Below are 21,976 nucleotides of genomic sequence, written 5' to 3'. Positions count from 1 at the left end.
AGGCCTAGATATTATCTTTTTTTGGTGGGGGGAGGAGGGGGGAGAAGAAAGGTCAGGGGGTCAAAATTGCATGACCAGGGATATGCCAGAGAAGGATAGGTTACCCTGGGGGCAAGGTTCTTGTTTTCCCATTTCGGCCCCTTGCTCAGGCTTTTGGCCCGAGTGAGTTTCTGTGTCTGGCCCATTGTCTTCACTCTGCTCCTGCAGGCCTAACTGCCTATACCAACTCCACTCTCATTTCTCCTTTTTTAGCTTTCCCACTTTCCCATGCTGATTCTCAATAAAGTTCGGAAGCACAGCCAGTGAATTTCCCCCCTCTGCATTCACACTGTGCCAGGTTACTAGCTACCCCTTCCATATCTTACCTCCCACCTAAAACTTTTCCTGTACTCTTCCCAGCTGTGTTTTGCTCTCAGCAAGCTTTCAATGAATCCCCATTGAGCTAACTGATAAACCAAGGTGTTTACTGAAGTGCGAATTCTCTCAGGATTTTTTAAAATTTAAAAGCAGGCTCTTTGAAGACCCATGCATCCTGTTATACAGAGAAATGAGAGGAGCCCTTCCTGTGATTAATAACATCACACCATCATACTTAGCAGATGTTTCCTTCCATTACCAACATGCCCAGAAGCTTAGCCTTGACAATGACAGTAGCTGTGGAGAATGGCAGAGGTTTAAGGAGCCCTACTGGCAGAGAGAGATGAGCTGCACCAGAGAAGCTGGAGACAGGCTCATTCTACCTCTTCCCACTCAGAGCTTTTCCGACTTGCAATTTGTGGGTAAATTCTGATCTGTTACCGGATCTGGAGTCTGATACCCTAATAGAGGCTTTTCTCCCAGACAGCATAACTGTCACTGTGTGTTCTTCAACACGTTTTTACATCTTGCAGCAGTCCAGGTGAAGCTGCATTCTGGGAACTCGCCAATAAAAGCTAGAGTTTCTATGAACATGTCAGGTTCACCAGTGAGATTGATGCATTTTGGTGTAAACTGAGGGATAAAAATAAGTAGATATGCTCCCTAAAGTCTAAAGGTGATTGTGTTATTCTGAAATGGCATTTGCTATGCTAAAATAATGATGGATGCCCAAGCTGGAGAGTGTTGGTGTACCATCTCTCATCAAATAGTTTGTGTCAAATAGTACATCTTTTCCAAAGGTAGCTTACCAAGATGAGAAGGTCATGTTTAATTTAGCAATTGCTGACTTGCTGTGCAACAGAGTTACATCTAAGGCACAATTTCTGTACTTTAAGCATCAGATTTAAGTTTTGAAAAAAGGAGGTTTTTAAACATTTAAAAATATTCTCATTGAACTGAATGGAAACTACTTCTTCAAAATTTGAATTAAAGAGGTTTTGCTGGGATGTGGAGCGATGAAGGACCGAAAGCAGGAAGAGGTGAAAGTGAAGGATGGACCTCCTAATGATTGCCTATGATATTCTAATCAAGAATTAGACTAGGCTAAAGTACATGGCATGTCTATCCCTCACTAGGCCAAAATAAATATCTTTGGAGAATAATACATTTCAGTATTTTTTTAAAATATATATTTTATTTATTTCAGAGAGGAAGGGAGAAGGAGAGAGAGAGAGTAACACCAATGGAGAGAATCGCGGATAGGCTGCCTCCTGCATGCCCCCCACTGGGGACTGGAGCCCCCCCTTTTGCCTCCGAACCCAGGAAAGTGTCCTGATCCAGAATAGAACTGGGATCTCCTGGTTTGTAGGTCTAAGCTCAAGCACTGAGATCTGACATGTGTTTACATCAGTCAGGACTTCTATGAATTGTAATTATAAATTCTGGTATTTGTTCAACCTGCCCCCCCACCTCCATCATTCACCACAATGGAAAGGAGAGAAATTGAGGGAAATATCTGAGGGTTTTTTTTTTTTTTTTTAATGGCAGTTTTTTTTCTTTTATTTATTTTACATATTACAGATTTACTTTGAAACCATACATTTAAAAATTAGAAACCAATATTAAGTAATCATTGTGTTCAATTCCCATTTTAATATAGTTTGAAAACATTACACAGGTGTTATGAGATTGACATGGAAAATATGACAAAGTACTGCTGCTATTCAAACAGCTTCTGACTTGTGGAAGCTACATGAACATTTCAAAGGTCATAACTTTGGGAGCTGTTGTTTTGGCTAAAATAATCTTTAATAATTTAATAGAAATACATTAAGTTATTGCAGTTGTTAGCCTCCATAAATCTCTTGATTTGCATATAATAATTACTTCACCAAAATCCTCTAAGTCTGAGGAATAGATTTTCTTTACAGGGGGCTAATCACGGATTTCCTTCCAATTTATTTAGAATACTATATGGAAAAACAGTAAAGAGCCCAGTATTCTGACATAATTGGAGTTTGGAGGGCAAAATTAGTATTAGGTCTTCAAAACTCTCTTCCATATTGCAGGAGGGAGGCACAGATTGGGCTTTTAAAGTTTCTGATTCAGATACTAGAACGTAAAATACAGTGACCCGGGAATTTTTATTCAGGGACAATATCTAATGGTAGTTGGGAGATTTATGTGCACTCAAAAGCCCTACCTGGTTCTTTCTGTCCTTTCTGTCCTTTCTTTCTTTCTTTCTTTCTTTCTTTCTTTCTTTCTTTCTTTCTTTCTTTCTTTCTTTTTCTTTCTTTCTCTCTCTCTCCTTCCTCCCTCCCTCCCTCCCCCCCTCCCTCCCTCCCTTCCTTCTTCCTCTCTTCTCTTCTCTTCTCTTCTCTTCTCTTCTCTTCTCTTCTCTTCTCTTCTCTTCTCTTCTCTTCTCTTCTCTTCTCTTCTCTTCTCTTCTCTTCTCTTCTCCTTCCCCCTTCCCCCTTCCCCCTTCCCCCTTCCCCCTTCCCCCTTCCCCCTTCCCCCTTCCCCCTTCCCCCTTCCCCCTTCCCCCTTCCCCCTTCCCTCTCTCTCTCTCTCTCTCTCTCTCTCTCTCTCTCTCTCTCTCTCTCTCTCTCTCTCTCTCTCTCTCTCTCTCTCTCTCTCTCAAAGAATTCTACCCTCTAATAGGATATATGACTTTCCCATAAGTCCAGGGGATTCTTTGGTCTTTTGGTCTTGGTGATGCATAAAGTTTTCTCCAGACCTGACCTGCAAAATGCAGAGCCAAGGCAATTACAAGAGGCGCAGCGCGCCTCGCATTCCATAAACCCAGGAGCAGAGCGAGCGGCCGGTCTGCGTGCGAACCCCAGAAGCTGTCCGGGCGGGGGAGGTTGGAAAGCTGCTAAGGATTCTCAGGCGGAGAGCCAGCGCATCCTCTGGCTCCAGCCAGCCAGTGGCGCATCCGGAGTTAACTGCAGCTCCGCTCCCATCCAGAGAGAGAGGGGAAGGTAGGATAGGAGGAGGTGGAAGAGGGGAGGGGGAAAAAAGAAAAAAAGGCCGGGGGCGGGAGGGGGTGAGCCAACCGGAGCGAGCGGAGCGCCGCACGCGGGGGGAGCGGGGACGCGGAGCGGAGTGGCCGCTCCAGACGGCGGCGCGAGCGGCGGCTCCCGAGACCCGCGCGTTGGCCGAGCGCCGCCGCCTTTCCAGCCGGAGCTGCGGGCACCGCGCGGGCTCCCAGCAAGGTGGTGCGCCTGGGAGCATCCTTCCCCGGGCTCTGGCTCCCTCCCTTCCACCCCCCTCTCCTCCCCGGGGTCTGCGGGTCTGCGTCCCGGAGTGCCGCCGGGTTTGGGGGGAAAGCCAGTCCCTGCCTGTCTCCCCCCCCCCCCCCCCACCCCGTCCCCGTCCTTGCCGCTGCACGCTCCCCAGGCTCTCCCCGGGCCCCGTGCCCCCGGCCTGACTCCGTCCCCTCCCTCCCCGCTGTGTCTCCTTCCCCAGATGCTCCGGGTGCCGGCCGTGCTGTGTGTGTGCGCGGCCGCCTGGTGCGGCCAGGCTCTGGCGGCCGCGGCGGCCGTGGCGGCGGCCGGGGGGCGCTCGGACGGCGGCAATTTCCTGGATGATAAACAATGGCTCACCACCATCTCCCAGTACGACAAGGAGGTCGGGCAGTGGAACAAATTCCGAGACGTAAGTGCTGCGCGCCCCATCCATCCCCCCGGGCACCCCATCCATCCCTCCCCGGGGAGGGGACGGCCCGGGCGAGGGCCGCAGCGGGCGGGCGGGCGGGCGGGCAGCGGGCGCGGCGTCCGGGAGCCGCCGCGGTGCCGGCGGCCGGCGGGGAAGTTGTGGCCGCTCCGCCGCCCCCTCCCTCCTGGCGCAGCGGAGGGACTTGCGGCCCCGCAGCCCCGGAGGGAGGTCCGGTCCCGCCGGGTCCCCACCTCCCCGCCCCCGCCGCTCCCTCCGGCCTCCGGGGCTTTGCAAAGTGCCGCTCGCCCCGCTCAACTTTTCCGCGGCGCTGCTGGCCCCGGGAGCCCGGCAGCCGTGCTGGGAGCTGTGTGGCCGCGAAAGTCGCTGGGATCGATCCCGTGACCTATGGTCCATTAAGGAATCGGAGGGAGGAGGGAGGGAGATGGAAGATGTATAAATGCCCGCTCTTCAGAGGGCGAGGTGGGGGGGCACCGGTCTGCAGAAGTTGAGCTGCTACTCCCGGTTGCACAAAATTGCTGATCCGATGGGTCCCTCGGCATGCACTTTAAGACAGAACGTGTTCCGATTGCCTTTTAGCCCAAAAGGAACCTCGGGAAATCGGCGGGGTGAGGGGAAGAGGGAGGGGGGGACAGCGTGGAAGCCAAGCCCGCAGGTGGCAGCACCCGAAAGGGTTAAAGGGTAGAGGGTTTGGGGGAGTTTCCTGGCGAGTTCTGGGGCCGGAGCCAGGGGTTGGAGTGGAGGCTTGTTTGCCTTGGGGCCGGGGACCCTGATGGTCAGATCAGCTGTTTCCCCACCTGATGGGAATGAAGCAGCCTGAGAGCTGGTACCGCGTCCAGAGCGCGGATCCTCTGCACGCGCTCCATCCACTGCCCCGGGAGGAGGGGAGGACCGCCCCCAGCCCGCCCTGGAGACCCCAAAGCCTGAGCGGGGGCGGGAGAGAGTCACAGACACCCTGCCCACCCTCTCTGGGACACGTGAGAGCATTTTCCTGGAGTCCCTCTGCAGTGTAACCCTGCGTGCCTGTGACTTAACTTCTCTCATCAGTTCTCACACTGTCAGGATCTGGGAAAAACCAATGGGAGCTGAGACTGGTTTTCATCTCAGCTTCTCTTCCCCTTCTCCTGACACCCCTCACAGGGAATAGCTGATCAGCCAAACCTAACGTGTTAGCTGATTCTGGCACATGGGTTCCTGAAACACTATTTTTTTTAAACTTTAAAATTAGATGTAGCTCATTAACATCAGGCATGGGTATGGGGATGAAAAACGGTAATGATGATCATACTTAATGGAGGGCTTTACTTACATGCTTTATGAGCGAGGCTTGAACATTTTGCTAGATGTGTGCTCTTATAAAAGCAACCTCCTACACGTTTGTTTTATTTCTGTTTATGCTAATATTGAGTATAAAAAATAAAAAATAAAAGTCAAGCAAACAAATGAGATTATTTCTAAACCTGGGGAAAATTTTCCCTTTATTATGCCCTCACTTGGAAAAATTAGTGACATTCTCTCAGTATTTGAACAATGCTTCACTTCACGTATGGCTTTGCATTTCTTAATGGTTGCGTTAAAATATTTTAAAAATGAAATTTAGACTTTCATCTCTAAATTATACTTTAAATCTGAAATATCTTAGTATTCTGACTTTATTCAAATTACTTTATTGAATTATTAAGAGCAACCGGTCTATACTTGGGAAGTTTGCAAATGTGTTTGATTTGAACTACTGAGGCAAGCTGAGCTGCCTGAATGAAGTAATCATTCTAGGAGTTCTTCAGCCAATTTATATAAAGACGGACTAAACTGTTTATTGCTATAGTATTTTCAGTTATTTATATGTGACCCTTGGGGGAAAATTCATCACAATTACATTTTTAAGTGAGGCATTTACTGAAATATTTTTGGCAAATATCTGTTTGGATGCACATGCAAAATGTGAAACTGTAATGATGGTTTATTTTAGTATGGTAATTACATTTGTGTAAGGGTGACTTCCAGAGGGCATGGAGAAGATAAGGGCTATCTTTTTCCCATTAACTACCTGTTGCTTATCATTAACATACTAAAATGCATGCTGACAGTGTGACCTCAAATCAGAGTATATTATAGGCAATCCTTATTTAGACCATCCATCCCATTCATACTTGACATTTTTTCTCTTTCCCCTTTTTGGGAATCACTAGCTTAATACTATTGTTGTGCCTTTGAGGATGTTCTTTTTGTTTTGTTTTGGTTTGTTTTTTTTTGTTTTTTTTTTGTTCCATTTCAGCTGGAAGTCCATGCTTATGAGGCAGTGCTTGAAATCTGTACTGTGTGAATATACCTTTAACTGTTCTGTATCAGCATTGACATCTTAAGTAATGGATTTGAATATTCACTTTAAATAAAGGCACAGAAAGAAGGAACTGTGAACTTCTTTTGTTAACATTTTGCTGACATACTTCTATTTAGTGCTTTAGTCCCATAAAATATAATTAATTTTACTTAGGGGAAAAAACTTTGGATACTTCAGCATAATTAATACTAGAATTAATCCTTACCTTTTGCTATGTGACTGTTTTACACAGCCAGCATTATTGGACAAGTAACTTCTTGATGAGAGTTTGAAGTATGTCTTCTTTTGAATTATATATGAAAAAATGTTTTGAATAATATTGGATAGTATAATTTATCATATTTAACAGTGATTTTTAAAATTAATGTGATGAATATATGTGATGTAAATATATATCAGATATAATAAGGCTTTAGGGATAAAGAGCATGGATAGAAAGTGTTATAGGAGAGTAGATGAATGAAGACTAGAAGCCCTGTCATTGATGACTCATTTTCTCAATTTCCTCCATGTGAAACAGAGAAATTATAAAACCAAATGCCAGCTTACAAAGAATATGTATTAATATAGAAGAAACTTCCAAATAATTTTGACCACTTTATACTAGGATTGCTCTTTGGAAAAAAGTTTTGTTGCCCTGTTAAGTGTATAAAAATGTGATTATATAGACAGAGAACTTTTATATCTTAGAAATTATTAATATATTTTGTTATTTGCATAAAAATGGCTGTAGATATTTTAATTCCCATGTTCGGAAAAATAAAAGTTTAACCTAAAGATATGGAGAAGTCAACACATTTAAAAATAAGTATAGTAACTAGAACCAGCATGCTATTTTTGGGGTATAATTATTTGACTTTAGATAAAGCAAAGGAACAAAAAACCTGAGGCTCATTTGGGAAATTGTTTTAAGAAATGGTTACTACTGCCAAGACCGGTTTGGCTCAGTGGATAGAGCTTCGGCCTGCGGACTGAAAGGCCCCAGGTTCGATTCTGGTCAAGGGCATGTACCTTGGTTGCGGGCACATCCCCAGTAGGGGGTGTGCAGGAGGCAGCTGATCGATGACTCTCTCTCATTGATGTTTCTAACTCTCTATCCCTCTCTCCCTCTCTGTAAAAACTCAATAAAATATATTTTAAAAAATAAATAAATAAATAAAAGAAATGGTTACTATTTGTGTTGCAAAACTCACCATCAACTTCAATATACATTTATTCCTTAAGTTATTTTTAATATTCTTTAGATATATTGAAAGCAGTAGGAAAGCATTACAAGTCACCTTTAAAAATTCATCCTTAATATAAGTTAAAGGACATGTAAATTGAGAATATGTAAAATACAGTGTCTCAGAGGCAATCAAATTATTTATTGACTTTTTAAAAATGCCTGCTTTGGATATATTTTATAGTAAGTAGACTTTTCTTAATTTACTGAAATTCCCTTTTTCATCTCAGTTGAGGTTCTAGAGTGGACAGCTTATTTAAGAGATGATGGTTGTTGAAGGAATATTTCCTGGCATTAGTGGCTACAAGGAATAAAGCCCCCTAAGAATCTATCAACTTTTACTGCTGTTAAAAAGTAAATAAGACAATTGGTTTCTATGCCTACTCCAAGTAAAGCACTGTATTGCTTTATTAAAATTCAAACAGTGAGAATCTTGAAAGAATACTTTAAGTACTTCTCTTAGTTTATGATGTACCATGGCTCTGTTTCCTAAATAGCCAGAATAACTTTAACACTGAGGGATATATTTTAACACTCCTCATTTGTGGTACTATTTTTAAATTAAAACATTTTAATTGAGATATAATTGACAAATGAAATTATATATTTAAGTTGTTCAATGGGATGATGTCATATACATATAGTGCAATGATTACCTTTGAGGTATATTAATTAATGGTAGGCAAGAATGTTGTACTACTTTACTTTTTAAAAAGTAGTGTACCAAGCCGAAGCTGGTTTGGCTCAGTGGTAGAGCGTCGGTCTATGGACTGGAAGGTCCCAGATTCGATTCTGTTCAAGGGCATGTACCTTGGTTGCGGGCATATCCCCAGTAGGGGGTGTGCAGGAGGCAGCTGGTCGATGTTTCTCTCTCATCAATGTTTTTGGCTCTCTATCTCTCTCCCTTCCTTTCTGTAAAAAAATCAATAAAATATATTTTAAAAAAAAAAGAAAAAAAAGGAGTGTACCAAAAATAAAATTAAATCATTAATACTAATTTGAATTTAACAAATAACCAACTATTCCTCTGTTTAGGAATAATTTCTCAATAATGGAGAACCTATTCCTTTTTTTTTTTTTTTTTGAGAACCTATTCTGATGAAAAAAACACACACACATATTTAAGTGTTTCTCATCATGAAGTAGTATGTTTAACTGTGGTAACTATTATCTATATTTTATCATAGCTGAGAACGCAGTCTCTCCATGGGAATTCTTCACAGTTAATTTGTTGCATTCTCATGAGTGTTTCTCTCTCTTTCTTTTTGATCGTTGATTGACTATGGGCCTCAGAGTGTTTAAAAAGTCATAAAAGCCTTTGAATATAGTATGCATATTTACAGATCAGAGCTGGTAAAGACTATAGCATGCAATGTTTTTGATGTTGGACTATTTATATTGTTTAAATCATCTGGGGATGTAATCAAGAGAGAGGCAATTGCCTTCTTGAAAGAAGCATTAGGCAATCTTTGAAGATTTGGGCAGACAATGAGTTACTATAGCAACAAAGGGCTAGCCTCATGCAGCATCCTGTCCTCTATCCTTGTTATGGGGTCCTAGTTAAACAGTGGTTCTGGTATAATCTCCACATCCCTAATTCTTAATGTCCCCCTCACTCCCACCTGCCACCACCCGTACCATGGTCACCAGGCAGGATCTAAGACTGGTTTTGTCTAGTCCGATGTCATCTTAGAATGGCAGGTCAGAGGATGCCCACTGATCTGCTGGTTTCTGGAGAGGGCTGTTAGGAAGGGCTGGTATCACATCATCAGACCCCAACGGGATGTCTGAATTGAATTGGAAATGTAGTCAATTTGGTATGGGTTCATTCTAACAGAAATTACAGGGAAGTGTGCCACACTTTTAACTCTAGCTTTCATAACTTCTAGTGAATTATTAGGAAATTACAATTAAGTCATTTAAGAAATAAGTTGTGTGTGTGTGTATATATATATATATATGTATATATATACATATATAATATATGATTATAGGTATGTATAAGTTGATCTATGCATACATGCATATATACTTTATGTGTTTGTATATGTGTGTCTTCAAATCAGTAACAGCTATAATAATTAGAAAAATCAAGGAGATTATATATTGTGTTATATATTTACTAGCGGCCTAGTGCATGAATTCATGCATGGGAGGGGTCCCTCTGGGTGACCTGCAGGGATCGGGCTGAAACCTGCAGTCCAACGCAGGCACCTCCTACCTGCCGCTCCAGTTCATCCTGGCCCCACTGTGCCTGCTGTGGGCTCGGGCCCAATCAGTCCAGATCAGGAGAGGCTTGTGCTGCCACAGCAGTGCTCGCCAGCCATGAGCCCTGAATCTGGTGCCCTCCCAAGGGGAGTAGCCTGTGGGATAGGGCTGAAACCAGCTCTCTGACATCCCCCAAGGAGTCCTGGATTGTGAGAGGGCAGAGGCCAGGCGGAGGGAACCCACCAGTGCACGATCAGGCCGGGGAGGTGCACAAGAGGATTTCAGGGCATATCTAGGCCATCTCACTCAGTCCCGATTGGCCAGACCCCAGCAGCTAGCTAACCTACCAGTCAGAGCATCTGCCCCCTGGTGGTCAGTGCACGTTACAGTGAGCGGTTGAGCAGCCTTAGCATATGATTAGCATATGCTTTGATTGATTGTTCAGTTGTTCTGCCCTTCAGTCTATTTGCCTATTACTCTCTTATTATATAGGACTAATGGCCCAGTGCATGAAATGCATGAAATTTGTGCAGGGGGTTGAGGGGGTGTCCCTCAGCCCAGCCTGCACCCTCTCCATTCGGGGACCCCTGTGGGATTGGGCCTAAACTGGCAATCAGACATCTCTCACAATCCGAGACCACTGGCTTCTAACTGCTCACCTGCCTGCCTGTCTGCCCTTAACCATTTTGCCTGCTGGCCTGCTTGCCCCCAACTGTCCTCCTTGCCAGCCTGATCTCTCCCAACTGCCCCCCACTGCCAGCCTGCTCACCCCTGTCTGCCCCCTTCTGCCAGTCTGCTCACCCCAACTGGCCCCCCTGCTGGCCTGCTCATCCCCAACTGCTCTCCCCTCCTTGCCTGATCCCCCTAACCACCTCTGCCTCAGCCCCGCCACCATGTGTTTGTCTGGAAGGTCTCCTGGAAGGTCTCCAGTCTAATTAGTATATTACCCTTTTATTAGTATAGATCATTATATAGGATATGCTAATTAGAAGAAGATATTCTTCCTAAAATGTTAAGATATCTGCTAGGTATTTTTTTTTGCATATTGGTTTGTTTGTTTTTTTTTGTTGTTGTTTTGTTTCTGATGAAATATTTTATTCCAAAAACTCAGAACATAATCTCATTTGCTGGTATATGTGTGGTCACTGTGTGCCTTCTGGTTTTTAAGGGCAGTCAGCTTGTTTGAGATTATATGCTTAAACTTTTTAGCTAGATATACAAAGGGAACACTGTGTACTACTATAAAAGCATTTATTTTCCTACTCTTACAATAAGACTGCTTTTAGATCTCATGATTCTGACTCAGAGTGGCATTTGATGTTCTTATACAACTTTACTTTTCATGAGGTGGGCCAGAATCATTTTATGTATCTATTTTTAAAGACTGATCTGTGAATTGTCTTCTCAGCCTGCCCCACTTCTATACGCTGGAGTATGTACATGCCTTTTCCATTTATGAAAATCCTTTTATCTTTTCTACCCCTCCTAGTTCCCATATTTGGCTACCCTATTACACTGTGAACTCTCCACAGCTATATATTTTAATCTCTCTCTCTCCTTTCAAATTCCTGCAGTTCACTAAGCATTAGCACATTGACTGGGGCAGTGTAAGCATTAGAAAAATATATACTAAGTGAAGGAATACCATGTTAAATGCACACTGCCAATTCAACTGTCCTTAGTAAAGGCTTTTAGAACTGAATTGCTTTTTATTAACCATTTTACTTCCATTTCTATCCCCAGCTTAGTTATGTGATTTGAATGAACATTTAATTTTGATAGGATATCAGGTTTCATGTGCTAAACTGCCTTAGTCCATGCGTTCCCAATGGACCAGAATGGACATGCTATGCATGCTATGTCAGAGCTGTCATGTTCAGTTTTAAAGTGGTATCAGTAGATGCTAATTGTTGCATGTTTGTAGTCCCTCTGCCAATTCATCTAATTCTTTTTCCATAGTTTCTCTCTGACCACGTAATTTTGGTGCTCTAAAGTCTTTAAATGTTTTAGTGCTGCCTGCTAAGTAATATCAGAGAGCATTATCTTCCCTTTGTTTTTCAAGTACTCCAATGAAAGGTTATGTAGCTGAATCCAGGTATTTTACACAGTTCGGGTTTCTTTCTTTCCCTTCTGTCTCTTACAATTGCTAAAGTATCACTTAGAAATAGGTTAAATTTCTGCGTAAGGGGCCTGAATTAAGACAGAATTTTATTTCCCAACCACATCACCATCAGGAAGTGAGCTGTCCAGGCTTGGTCTTTCAGGGTTATTCTCTCAGGGTTCTCTATAAATTGACATTTCCTATCCAGTAGGAAGGACTTAAGAGAAAGTCTAGGACAGTGGTTGGCAAACTCATTAATCAACAGAGCCAAATATCAATAGTACAATGATTGAAATTTTTTTTGAGAGCCAAATTTTTTAAACTTCTTCTAATGCCACTTCTTCAAAATAGACTTGCCCAGGCCATGGTATTTTGTGGAAGAGCCACACTTAAGGGGCCAAAGAGCCGCATGTGGCTTGCGAGCCGCAGTTTGCCGACCACGGGTCTAGGCCATGCAGCTTGTCCTAGAATTGACCTGAACATTGTCACCCATTAACTTCTGTGTACTAATATATTCCAAAGACCTGAATTTAGTGATGTGGCTATCGCCAATGTCCTCTCTAATGGGAAAGGATTAATATGGAAAGAAAAAAGTTGAATCTAGTTCTATTAGTAGCTACTGTGTCTGTTTCAGCATCAGATTATCTCTTGAGAATAGTCGCTGTGCCCACTGATAGGCATTTTAAAAAATAATTTCCTGTTAATTGTTTGCTTTGCCCTCAATCCCTTTCTCCTTGCTTTCATATCATTCCTCTGTTCTGTATTCAGGGTAGAACTGGAGCTTCTGGTACCTCAGGTTGTGGGTGTAGGAGCTTGAGAGCCATTAATAGTGTGCTCCTGTCCAAGAGGATATGTTACAAGTCAGAAACAAAGCAAACTATCCACACAGGGTGTTAAGGCCAGCCTGCAACTGCTGAGGAGTCCTGTCTTCCGGTGAAATCCTTTAGCATTGCCTTTTTTAGTTATCTTTGGTCATAGGTCCAGAATGCTCTGGTGCGAGATGGAAAATGGTGATCAGTAGGAAGGATGAAAATTTAACTACCGTTCCCTTAGGTGACAGACAGAATACTCACCAGAGCCAAGGTTGCATGTCCTCTGATTGCCCTGGAATAAATCTGGAAATGATGCCCTTGCTGGATGCACACATCGCTTAGTCCTGAAAGCAAAGACAGCAATTTATTTTAGCATTATTAGTACAGCAGGTCTCTAAATGTCTTTTCATTCAATATCATTTTGTTTTAACATTGATGAGAAGAAAAACAATCAATTCTCAGCCTGGAGCCACAGTTTGTGTGGAGTTTGCACATGTTGGCGGGGGTTTTCTCCAGGGTCTCATGTTTCCGTCCACGGCAGGTGATTGGCGTTCTAAGCCATCCCAGTCTGTGGGAGTGTGGGGTATGAGTGCTTCCTGCAGGGCAGTGTTTCCCAAGCTTTTGACCTATGTGTACCCCTTCTGTAATTTTCGTAACGCTGAGCACCCCTCCTACTCATGAGAACGTAGAATTAGGTGCAGCAAAGCACGGTGCAGTGCATATCCCCACCAAACTCCGGTGCAACGCGTACCCCCACCAAACTCTTCCACACTTTGGGAAACACTGCTGCAGTGGAAGGGCGTATGGCCAGGCTGGGGTCCTGCCTCATGCCCTGAGTTATGAGGAGAGGTTCCAGCCACCCGTGATCCTAAACTGGATCAATGGGTTGGAAAACAATGATCTTACTTGTTTTTTAATTTTTCTTAAATGTATATATAGCTTGTTTTTATTTTGTTGTTTAACATTTTTTCCTATTTAAAAAGTTATATTAAAAAATCTCAATTACAGTTTACATTCAATATCATTTTGTGTTAGCTTCAGGTCTACAGCATAGGGGTTAGATAATCATTTTACTCTACAGAATGTTTCCCCTGATGTTTCCAGTCCCCAACTGTCACCATTTTTATTACAATAGTATTGTTTGACTGTGTTTCCTATGTTACAAAATAGTTTTAGGTCTTTGTTTAGAACTTTGGTGATTTTTTTTTTTTTATAACATGAAATATGCCATAGGAACTTAACTCTTGGTTATATCAATTAGTCTATGGTAACATTGGCTTATCGGTTTATGTCATTTTGCTTAGAGTCACAGTTTCTAAGAACTTATAGATGAGGTTAAGTGAGATCTTACTGCCAGATGTGCCAGAGAGGCTTTGTGCTTCCAGATGTGTTTCATGACATGGGAGATAGCTGAGCTCCTTGCCTGGACCATAGGCAGAGATGGTGTATTGCACTATTTGTCTATCAGTTTGTGTGTTTTTTTGTTGTTGTCCTTGGTTGTTTTTTTTTTTTAAAGAGATGCTTAACTCCTGCCTTGCAAAATGAAAACTTTAGTATTTACTTATCCTTTTGCTCATAAATGTATTTATGACACGACTATGTTATAAGTGATGAGTATATAAATTTGCTTAGCATTTTATTCACACAATTTAGAATACCTTATAATTAAATTTATAGTAATGATACTATAGTGTACAAATATACAAGGTAGAAAGGTAGGTAAAAAGTTTTTATAAAACCATATTCTCATTGCAGTCACATACATGGTGGGCAAGAGTAGGATTACAGATGTGAATATGCAAAATAGTTTATTCTTCTGTAATTATTAATTATAGCATTATTTTCCATATGAACAACTGTAAGCCTACTTTTACTCCACCCTGTGTTTCTCCCAAAGGGTTGGTGTTTTTCCCAATGCCCTTCCAATGGGAGTCACTGACTTTCCATGTCCTACTCATTAGGCTGCTTTTTTTTTTTTTTTTTTTTTTTAATCAAGGAAGCAATGGCTTCAACTAGAAATGTCTACCACTTCTAAACATGGGCAGCAGATTTTTCTATTCAGATTCCAGGAGTGATGGCTTAATGCGAATTTTTATCCCCTCCTTCAGAAATAGTACCGTGACATTTCATTAGTCCATTTAATGGTTTAAAAAGAATCACATTTGCCTAAACTGGTTTGGCTCAGTGGATAGAGCGTCCGCCTGCGGACTGAGGGGTCCCAGGTTCGATTCTGGTCAAGGGCATGTACATTGGTTGAGGGCACATCCCCAGTGGGGGGTGTGCAGGAGGCAGCTGATCGATGATTCTCTCTCATCGATGTTTCTCTCTATCCCTCTCTCTTCTCTGTAAAAAATCAATAAAATATATTTAAAAAAATAAATAAAAAGAATCACATTTAATATTTTAAAAAACGATCTTTAGAATATGAGTGAGGTACTCTTTTTTACATCTAGTTTCTGTGCTTTGGGTATCTTTAATCAGTATTATCACTCTTATTTTGAAATAGGGATAATTAAAGAAAACTCCTGATTTTGTTTTCATGACTCTTGCCTGAGGAACAATGTTTTTGATCATTTAACTATGGGAAAGAAAGTTTTAAGTAACTTGCAGTTGCAGCAATCTGTAATTTTAGTATTTTGTTAGGGTTATAATTCGATAGTTTGGTTTACTAATGACATAATTTAGGAAAGGAATTTAAATTATATATATATATATATATATATATATATATACACACACACACACACACACACACACACACGCACGTATGTATATTTTCTACACACAAACTAGGAGAGAGTGGCAAATGTGTGAATTTTTCCCTATAGACTTCTTTTATGTTATGCTCTTTATATTACTTTAGAAATTAAATGTATGCCAATGTGCCTATTTTCAGATGATTGTTTTAATATTTTGTCAATAAAATAATACTATATCTTTATTAATATTTCTGTACACACAAAGTAAATAAGCTATTTTTAAACTTTGCTAGATTACTATATAATGAAGATTATCTGTTTATCTTATTTTATTCTCTGAAAACTCCATCTGTTCTAATCATGTTGAAATTTAAATATTTCTAATTATGTAATAATTAAATATATCCATATCTATATGTCTATGTCTATATATATATATATCTATTCCTATTTATATATATGTACATATATCAACCAGAATATTAAATAATATATATGTGAAAAACAATGTTAGGGAAACTATAGGTTCAATTATGAGTAAATGCAGCTTTATTAGGCACTTTAATTAGAAATAATATTTTAGTTTAATTCCTAGCTGTTACTCTAATCAAATAATTTTTAAAATAAGTAAATGGATACATTTTCTATAGTTTATATGAATAGGCTACTTTTAAGTGTGGACTCATTATACCTAAAGGGGGTGATATTGGTAAAAATGTGCTCATTCAGAATATCCAAAGACTCAGATATCCTCTATAATAAAAGCCTAATACGCTAAGTCTCCGACCATTTGTTCAACCATTGGACCAGTCGCTATGATGCGCACTGACCACCATGTGGCAGATACTGCGACCAGTAGGTTAGCTTGCTGCTGGGGTCCGGCCAATGGGGACTTGGCCAGAGGGGCCAGACACACGCTGGAGCCCTCCCATGGACCCTCTCCTTTTTATGACTGGCTTGTTTTTACTGTCTTCCTGGTTCATCCATGATGTGGCAAATGGCAGGATATCATTCTTTTTAAATAAAGGCTGAATAACATTTCATTGTGTATATGCCACATTTGTTTATCTTTTCATCCACAGATGTCACTTGAATTGCTTCTGCCTTTTGACTGTTTTAAAAGAGGCTGCTGGGAACATGGGTGTGCAAATATCTTTTCAGAATCTGCTTTCAATTCTTTAGATATAACATACCTGTATAAGATAGGTTAGAATAGATCTAGTTTTTAGAGTCATTTTGTTGTCCATTTAATATGTTAGAGACTTCTCCATTTAAAATTTCAATTAAGTTATTAAGTATGAACTGTTTCATTGAACTTGGATTCTTTGTTGTTAGAGTTTTGTAGCAAAAGCAAAATTAATTAGCTGCCAGTCTGAGGAAAGTATGTATACGTTAATACTCAATTATTTCTATATTTTGTAGTTACTGAAGTTAAATAATACTGAACTTATTTGATGCTAACTTTTACATTAAGTATTTATATGAAATAAATTATGACTTGAAATATTCTCTGATAAAAATATAAAATAGATTTATATGGTCAATTTTGGAATAAGTTGAGTGTTCCAGATACTTCTGTGGGTTCCTATTCATAGTATAAGGAAAAGCCCATTATGTAGCAGGAATGAAAGAAGGAGAGGGCCCAACAATGAAACAATCTAATTGTGTCTCCAAATCTATAAAACATGATTTTATCCAGTAGGCAAAAGGCCTACTGGATAGAGTTACCCCAAAATATTCATTTGATACCCCCTTAATCACGGCTCAGTTTCACTTTTCTACTACCAGCCTGCTTTGTGACTTTCAAGGCATTTACGTAGGGTACTCTGAGCAGGCTACTCTGAAATATGAGCTTGCTTAATTGCCTTGGCACATGGTATTAGCATCTGCTGAAGAACCAGTTTTAGAATATCAGGAGAATATTTATAGGCCTTTCATGGCATGCAGCGTAGTATGAAATCGTAGGCAACCTCTTAGTCTTCCAGGGAGACTGGTGAGGATGCCCTTGGCAACATCTGAGCTTCTCCTCCAATGTCCCTGAGGCAGTCCGATTCATCTGAAATGAACATTCCCGCGAGGCGAAACTTTTCTGGAACATTGCATCAACATCCATTAGCCTAGTGTTACCTGAGAAATGTTTTGGTGACACGAAATATAATAATTTCTTTGAGTTGAGATGCTGTGTACTTTAGTTTTAGAGAACTACTGTGCTGTGTCCAGCTCGCTCAGTTGGTTAGAGCGTTGTCCCGGTATGCCAAAGTTGTGGGTTCGATCCCCCCATCAGGGCACATACAAAAATGAACCAATGAATACATAACTTAAGTGGGACAAGTCAATGTTTCAAATCAACCAATAAATAAAAGAATACGTTTCATGCTTATAGACCAAAACCGTAAAAACAAACGAGCAAAAAACCTACTGGGCTTGTTAGGAAGCTCTGAGATTTGAAAGTAACTCTAGTCAAAGTGATATTTTTTCGTAGATCAATGCATTGGCCACATTATCCCCAGAATTTTATGTTGACTAAATATGCTAACTTTGCTTGCTGATGATATTATCATTTAAAATAATTTTAGAATCAAAAGTTTTTATTTCCCTCCCCCACATATTCTTCTAAGTAAAGAGTTTAAAAACATGGGGAAGTTGCCACTGGGGTATGACTTGTAATTCAAATTTGTAGTAAGGATAAGAGAAGACATCCCACATCATTGTTTTCATCTTTATTGTTGAAAGTATTACATATGTCCCTTTGTCTCCTCATTGACCCCTTCTAGCCTGCCTCCATCCTCTTCTCTCCTCCAACCCCAGGCCTTCACCATCCTATTGTCAGTTACCATGGGTTATGCATATATGCATACAAGTTCTTCCATTGATTCCTTCCCACCCACCCACCCCTGCCTTCCCGCTGAGATTTCACAGTCTATTCCATGCCTTTCGGTGTCCCTGGGTCTGTTTTGTTCATCAGTTTATTTTATTCATTAGAGAGAATAAGAAGTCTTTGGAAAAAAAGTTGTACTTAGAATGTATGCCACATATCAAGTTTCGAGCATCCCGAAAACCACGGCCGTTTATAGGTCAGCGCGTGAGATCTGGAAATCTAATTTCCAGCCGGCTTTGTTTGCTCTGCATAGCTGACAGCCACCTGGCCTTTGCTGCCAAAAGTCTCGTGTTTATTCTGAGAATGAATGCCCCTTTGTTGACATGTGCTGCTGGATTCGGGAGAGTCCCAGAGCAAGCTTGCCATCAGCCTCAGAGGTGACAGTTTATTCCTGGGTTTAGTCTCATGCCAGGTCACTACCCCTGCTGCCAGGATCCCAAAGAAAACATCAACATAGGGCCGAGATAAGGCCTATTGGGATCTGGGGCAGTTATGTTGCTGTTAACACACATTTTTTTTTTTTAAGTTAAAAACAGTTCACTGACTCCCCATGGGTTTGCCTATGGGCCCCTGAATGGCTTTCCAGTTTTATTACTCCATAGCCTGTCATCATGGACTTGAAAAGTAAGTTCTTTGTGAACAATAATCCGTGTAAGTAGTAGGTAGCTGGAGGTATAGGTAGGCTTACATGTTACGAATCCATGTTTGTTGTTAATTCTTCTACTTGGATATGTAATTTAATTTTTTTTTTTAAAAAAAACCTTTCTTCTTTTTTTAAAAAATATATTTTATTGATTTTGTACAGAGAGGAAGGGAGAGAGATAGAGAGTTAGAAACATCGATGAGAGAGTCATCGATCAGCTGCCTCTTGCACACCCCCTACTGGGGATATGCCCGCAACCAAGGTACATGCCCTTGGCCGGAATCGAACCCGGGACCCTTTAGTCCCCAAGCCGACGCTCAATCCATTGAGCCAAACCGGTTTTGGCTATAATTTAATTTTTTAATTTATTTTTGTTGTTGTTGGATTAAACTGTGATGTGGTTGTGGGTTTACCTTTTCTTTTTACTTGAAAGAAATTGCACACTTAAATAGCCTTTTCTTAGATGGCATGATAAAAATTCCACAATTTAATTTTTATAGAGATACAGCAATATTGATATTATATATAACTTTTATTGTGAATAGACCTAAGATTGGTTTTTAAAATGAACATAAATTATATATTCATTTCCAAGTATCTTTCTTAAATAAATATTGGCTAAATCACATAGAAACCAAATTATGCTGTGTAAAATAGCATGATAACAGAATGTGTTTATGTTCCAACTTTTTGTAACATTTTAATATAATTTTGTAAGTTGACCCACTGGTTAAGGAGATTCAAATTATTTTAAACTTGTTTTCTTCTTCAAATCCAAATTTATTAATAAAAAGCCAAATAAAATAGCATCATATATTTTATCACATGTTGAACAAATAAATGTTTTTTTTTTTTTTTAACAAAACCATTAGAATAAGGCAATTTCTGTATGTGTATTTAGTTTGGCATAGAAGTTTATTTCTATGCTCTGATTTTATATTTACTTTAGCACTACCTTGTAATAATGGTGTCCAATTATGAGTGTTTGCTTCTGAGCATCTATACATATAAAGAGGTAATATGCTAATTTGCCATTAAGGTGTCCAAGTCACAACCAGTCTGTGGGTGGGGACTTTTGCCCCCAGTGCTAATGTCACACTTCCTGTGTGCTTCCCAGTACAGCGCTGAGGTGAAGCTGCCTGCCTGCATCCCCAGCTAGGGCCATGATACTGCCTGAGTGCATGCCTGTTCAGTGCTGACATGACTCTGCGGGGAGAGGGGTGGTGTTCTGGGCTTGACAAGGTACCTCCAGGCCTGGGGACCTGAGACTGTACCCCTTCCCTCCCTCCCCCAAAGGCTTGATGAGGGTGGGGGTGGGGCCGGCTGGGGCTGGGTCTCACCCAATGGAGGTGAGGCCAGCAAGGTCTGGGTCTCATTTTTGAAGTGCGTGTGGATGGTGGGTGGGAACTTGACCCTAGGTCCTGCAGCATGCCCCAGACTCTGACAGGAGGGAGATTTTATATACATTTTACTAATTTCTTTTATCTCTGACACTTCTCTTATAAAGAAAGGGCAAATAGCAATATTAAAATATTTCTTTAGTGAATTCCCTTTTAATGTGCAGGAATTTCATGCACCGGGCCACCAGTAATTAATAAAATGTTTCTATATTGATTAAACTGATGTTATTCCAAAGCTAATCCTCTGGGCCAAAAATCCTTAATCATTTTGGGGCATAGAAACTAGCTTTTGAAGACAGCTCTGACCACTTTTCTCAGAAACATTCAGATATATGCAACTTTGCATACAATATTAGGGAATTAATTTGTAAGTTTCTCCTGTGATTATGGGTAACATGGTTGTAAATGAGATGTGCATTACAACCTTTTCTACATAACTTTTGACAGTCTTTGAAGCTGTGCAAAGATCTTTTTAAAAAATCCTCAGCTGAGTGCATATTTTTATTGATTCTATCAAAAAAGAAGGGAAAGGATGAGAGAGAGAGAGAGAGAAACATTGATTGGTTTTGACCAGAGATCTAACCTACAACTCCTGTATGTGCCCTTACTGGGAATCAAACCAGAGACCCTTCTGTGCTTCGGACAATGCTCCAACCAACTGAACCACAGTGGCCAGGGCTATGCAAAGATATTTTGAATGTTCTTGTAATTATAAGGAATGTCTTATTGAGGGTATCTTGGACTCCTGTCTTCCTCCCAGCAATTCCTGATCAAATCACTTCAAGTCCGATCATAGTCTCATCAGTAGTACTGCTCAAATCCCCAACTCTTCACTCCTGGCTCAGATCACCCTTCTCTCTCACTGCAGCTGGTCTTATAGACGACCTTTATGTTTTCAGCCTTTTCCATGCCTACAGCTTCTGTGCTTTATTGATATATGAATTTTTCTCAAATGATAGCACCGATCTTTTTCTCCTCTGTTCAAAAATTTCCAATTATCCTTTAATTATACAGAGTAGTAGAACTGCATATTGTTGCAATAATAGACTTTTGGAGAAAAAAAAAAGGGGGGGGGGATGATCACCCTCCAGGAGCTAAACTGTGGAACTTCCACAAAATGGATTAATTCATGTACATGTACAGTCATCATAGAGGGAGATTATGTGATTCTTAAGTCTATTGGAGTTACTGTAAGTTGTTTGAATATCATAAAACACACTTTGAGGAAGATTGTTCATCAGACGGAATCTGAATTGAGAGAGAAAACCAATTCAAGTAGTCAAACTTTGGCAGTGCTCAGGAGAGAGAGTGGCCTCTTCAATGGTTGGTCTAATGTTCTGGAACATGTGGATGGAAAAAAATTCAGTCTCTGATTTCATGCTCACCCAGCAAACTTCCGATTTTCATGTTGCTCAGCCTCAGGGAGAGAATGTGCCAGTCATGCTGACACGTGTTTTCTCCTGACAGAACCAGGTTTCTGAGGCTTTGGGATGGAACGCTAGATCCTAGGACAGCGGTAAACTTGTCAGGTGATATCACAGTGCTGGTTCTTTGGTGTGTAGCCAGGATCGTCCTGGTGACAGACAGTTCTCACCAGGAGCTTCGTATTTTAAATGGCTGCACTAAATAAAACCCAA

General features: G+C 41.0%; 1 protein-coding gene across 2 annotated transcripts in view; it reads left to right on the top strand.

Annotated features, from left to right (window-relative positions):
* The first annotated feature begins 3,200 nt into the window (after positions 1-3,200).
* Positions 3,201-21,976, top strand: part of SPOCK3 (SPARC (osteonectin), cwcv and kazal like domains proteoglycan 3) — a 302,561-nt gene continuing 283,785 nt past the window's right edge. The window contains exons 1-2 of one of the 2 annotated variants that reach the window (XM_084884339.1): positions 3,201-3,338; positions 3,826-4,014. In XM_084884339.1, the coding sequence (XP_084740465.1) occupies positions 3,826-4,014 (189 nt within the window). In that variant the 5' untranslated portion in view covers positions 3,201-3,338. Of the gene's footprint in view, positions 3,339-3,421; positions 3,573-3,825; positions 4,015-21,976 lie in introns of those variants that run through there. The other variant, XM_084884338.1, reaches the window with a different exon arrangement.

This window comes from Pipistrellus hanaki (assembly GCF_964339955.1).
Source record: "Pipistrellus hanaki genome assembly, chromosome: 5".
NCBI lineage: Eukaryota > Metazoa > Chordata > Mammalia > Chiroptera > Vespertilionidae > Pipistrellus > Pipistrellus hanaki.
Note: the sequence above shows the minus strand (reverse complement) of the source record. Positions and strands in the feature narration are given on the sequence as shown.